This window comes from Pygoscelis adeliae, unplaced genomic scaffold (assembly GCF_000699105.1).
Source record: "Pygoscelis adeliae isolate BGI_AS28 unplaced genomic scaffold, ASM69910v1 Scaffold4, whole genome shotgun sequence".
Classification (NCBI taxonomy): Eukaryota; Metazoa; Chordata; class Aves; order Sphenisciformes; family Spheniscidae; genus Pygoscelis; species Pygoscelis adeliae.
This window is the reverse complement of record NW_008824986.1, coordinates 18,178,220-18,182,410: the sequence shown is the minus strand read 5'-3', so window position 1 is coordinate 18,182,410 and position 4,191 is coordinate 18,178,220. Positions and strand designations below refer to the sequence as shown.

At 45.3% G+C, this 4,191-nt stretch overlaps 1 protein-coding gene across 1 annotated transcript in view; it reads left to right on the top strand.

The window, feature by feature from the left end:
* Nucleotides 1-4,191, top strand: part of MXI1 (MAX interactor 1, dimerization protein) — a 48,789-nt gene that overhangs the window by 1,187 nt on the left and 43,411 nt on the right. The window contains exon 2 of the mRNA XM_009326056.1: nt 660-821. Within this exon, the coding sequence (XP_009324331.1) occupies nt 660-821 (162 nt within the window). The remainder of the gene's footprint in view (nt 1-659; nt 822-4,191) is intronic.

Below are 4,191 nucleotides of genomic sequence, written 5' to 3'. Positions count from 1 at the left end.
GGGGGAGGAGGGGTGCTGGGATAACGGCCCTCCGTGGGGGGAGCGGGGTTGGGGTCAGAGATCCCCACGGAGGGCTGAGTGGCCCTGGCAAAGGGGATCGGAGTGAGTGTTTGCTGGTGGTAAATCACCGGAACAGTGAGGGGTTTGATGAGGGACAGGGCTGACGGATCTTCCTGGAGGTGGTGGCTGAGGTGGAAGGTTTTTGCAGAGAGGGGGAGATGGAGGTGAATGTGTTTTCTGGAAGGAAAAGTGGGGATTGGTGTGAAAGTTTCCCACTGGGCAGGAAGGATGGTGGTGGGTGGCTCTGGCTTTGCAGAGACCTCGGTGGCACAGTGAAATATGCCTGGTTTGCCTGGTTCAGGTAGCTTGGACAGGAGGAGAGAGACAAGGTGCTCTCTGGGCTGTCATATTTTCTTTTGATGTTTTCAGGTGTTGAGTGGTGTTGTCCTGTCCTTCCTCCAAGGTTGGCAGAGTCTTTACACTCCCCTTCCTCTTTTTTCTCCACCTCCCAGTCCACTTCCCTCTGAATACATCATCAGTCATTTCCCTGAGCTGTTGTGGTTAAGGGCCTTCCCAGCTAGGCTGACGGGTTAGTGTAGCTCCTCTTCTCCACTGCCTGCTTACTTCCTTTTTTTTTTTTTTTTTAAATGACCCTTTTTTTATGCCCTACCTGTTGATTCTCATGCAGAATGCGAACATGGCTATGCCTCGACCTTCCCCTCAGTTCCAAGTCCTGGACTACAAGACCCAAAGCCCACACGGAGGCTGAGCCGGGCAAGGAAACACAGCGGCAGTGGCAGCAATGCAAGTATTGCCAACAGGTACGATGCGGGCAGGAAGGCGTGGGGTGCAGGGCTGGCCGGGAGGATGAATCTGGAGAGGAAAGAAGGAGGCAGAGGAGAGAAACTTACCCTGTGGGGAAAATGGGAAGAGTCTGAGCACAGGGGGATTCGGAGCTGGGACGCACACGTACAGCATCCCTTCTGGGTCCATAGCGCTGACAGCAGAGGGGACACAGGGGAGCTGTATCTGAAGTGGCACTGCCAGCTGACTCTGTGCCAAAGCTCAGATGCTGCAGAGGGAAGGGGAATAGGGAGATCTGTTCACAGGGTTCAGGGAGGAGGTAGGCAATAGCTATTCCCATTATACACAGCTGATGTCTTTCCAACCCAGAAGTCACTGCTTTTAAGGGATAGCATGCGTGCAGCCTGAGTGCTTTGGGATTGTAATGATAGGCATGATTTGAAGCAAGGAAATGATGTTTTGAAATGAATCCCCTACAACAAATGGGAGAGAGGGAGATGACTGGCTGCTACGTACAACGTGTTAAAAATTCAGTTCAGGAAAACAAAGCTGTCTTTCACTCTGCCTTTCAGGGCAGTGGGATTTCCCAGCTTTCTGATTGCTTGGTAATTGTAGAACTCCATGTTTTTGCCACTTCTCTTATTATGCAATGCCATATTTCTTGGTTTCTTAAATCTAGAAGAGACAACAGGATTAAGCCTATCACTTGGTGCTGTGGTAGGATCTGCCTCTCCCCTCTCATTCCTGTTCGTTTTGTTTTGCTCCCTTCTGTAGAATTGTTCAGACCTTGTTGAGACCTTCTGGGATAGAGAAACTTTAGAAGCATAAAGTATAATTTTGAAAAGGCAATTGCAAGCTTGCTTTTACTGCAGCAAGGCCTGTGCAATCCATAAAATGGTGGCAGGTGGCTCAGGTGATTAAAGCTTTCTTAAGGCTGTTGGGAAGGACCTGTAAAGGCCTAGGGGAAAGGTGCCTTTGCTTGCAGTGATTCTGCTTCGGCAGCATTTGATAATAAAGGTTGTTTGAAGTGATGTTAGGACACCTTGCTGTGGGGAAGTTTTCTTCATCAGGATCAGCATATCCTGAGCTCTTTGTATGCTGTATGTTTATATTTGCTTCCTTCCTTCATCCAGCCTGTGCCGATTTCAGGGCAGTTGTAGCTCTTTTCTGTTTCCCATGAACCGAAGTCCTAAATCCCAGTGACTTTGTGTTGGGAAATGATGGCAAATGCTGAATTGAGATCTGTATTTTTCCCGCTAGGTTTCTCACATACTATTCTCCATCCCACACCTCTTTCTCTCAAAGGCCTTTGTCATGGCAACCTGCCCTTCTCCAGAGGAGGGCTGGAAGCACATCCCCCTCAGGAGCTCCTTAGCACCGAATCCAGCAGCCTGTAGGCTAGAGAGGGATGCAGAGCACTCCCCATCCCTGGGGCATGGGTGCTCAGCATGCCCTGCTGGCACAGAGCCCCCAGGCACAGCTCTCATGGGGCACCTTTCTGTGCTGAGACCAGCCTGCTGGTCCATTTAGCATGACAGGCTGAATATATTGATGTGGGGGGAAAGGCAACTGAGAAGCAGAAAAGGTACTTTCTAGTCTTATTTAAAACCTTCATTATACAAGGAATACTGAGACCAAATTGAAGTGTTACCCAGTGTGTTGCCTTCCATGCTTGTTTTGGCCTCAGGGAGTGGAGTGACCAGCGTCAGGTCTGCTCCAGGCAGAGACAAGAGCGGGTCTTTTGGAGACCTCAGACCTTACACACACAATTGGAAATGGAAGTTTCTTTTAGTGCAAGTCGTAGCACCTTGCACTTGCTGTAGGAGACGGCAGGCCTTCCAGATGGCTGCAGTGCCTGGAAGTGACAACTGTGAAGTTCAGGGTGCCTCCAAATTCACTGCAGTGTGTTTTGTGTGACGCTGAGTATAGCATCAGCCTTGTTTAAGGAAGGCTCTGTATCATCCCTTCCTATTAAAATTAAAGGGACAATTCAGTAAGTTCTGTCTAGTGGAGTTTGAATGGACTTTGAATTAAATATCAAGCCCTTGATGAGGGGCAAAACTTACATTTCATGTGTGGACAAGAGATTTTCTTAGATTACTTTTGTCTCAAAATGTTTGATTAGCACAGAGAAAGTATGCATTTAGATCTCGTGCAGATCTTGTCATTTAAAAGTCTAAAAATGTCCCTCAAGCAACTTTGGCAAAGCACAGTTTTTTTTTTTTCTTTATTTACACACTTTTAGAAATTGACACATGTGCATTGTTGCTGGTCTTTATTGAACCAAATAATCCATGATTATGTGGTGCAGGGTCTTTACAGAGCCTAGATGCTCTTTAATTCATAGTTTAAATCCCAAGTATTTCCTTTCAGCATTTGCAGCCCAGACATGACAGCTATTTCTTCCCATCAGGCTCTGTGCTGTCATGGCACAAACACCCAGAAAGTTCTGAGGAACAGGCAGCTCAGCTCTGGATGGCAATGGTGGAGCAAACCTTATTCTTATAGAACTACAATGGTCTCCCAGTCCCAGCAAAATAATTTTTTTTCTACCCCAAACAGGGGTGTGCAGATAAGAGGGAAAACATTGCTTCATTATTTCTAATTAACATGATGCATTTTTAAAGAAGGATGTTTTGGCTCAGGTTCTCTCTTCCTTTGTTTGTCTCAGCTGTGCAACCGACAGCGTGCAGATTGCTGCAGAGGGGTTCCCCTCTGCAATCCTCAGGACATTATCTATATGTATGTGTAGTGTTTTGCATGGGTATTTTAAAGACCTAGTGTTGCATGCTGTGAGTTAAAACCTGAATATATTTAAAAATATGCGGTCTTGCTTTAGTCAGGGATATTTAGGTACTGAAAATTACCCACCTGCAAAAATATGTGAAGAATCACAGTCATTGTGACCTGGAGTTCATAATAAACAAGGGAAACTAAAAAAAAAAAAATTCCATTTAACACATAGCTAAAAGCAAAAAATGAAGCAAATCAATTGGCCAACCCATATTAAATTAGAATTTAATTTTGCCTCTTTTTTTAATTTGCTCTTGACAAAAGTATCTTTCGGTTCTTGGACTGGGATGAAAAATTAGGAGAGATTTATTGTAACATACAGTATCACTTATTTAATGTTCATTCCTTCTGAAGACGTTTCTGGGACAGAAGCCGAGTTCCAAAAACTTGCTAGAGAAGTGAAGTAGTCCATGCTGGGAGTACAGTTCTGTGCATTTGATGTCACTGGAAACTGCTCTTACGGACCCTACATATGCAGTTCCAAATAGACCCAGTTATTTGAAAGGTTCATTATAGTTAGTTAGGATTAGACTGACTTGATATTTCTACATTTTGGAAAATAATTGAGAAGACTTTTTAATCAATTTAAATCGT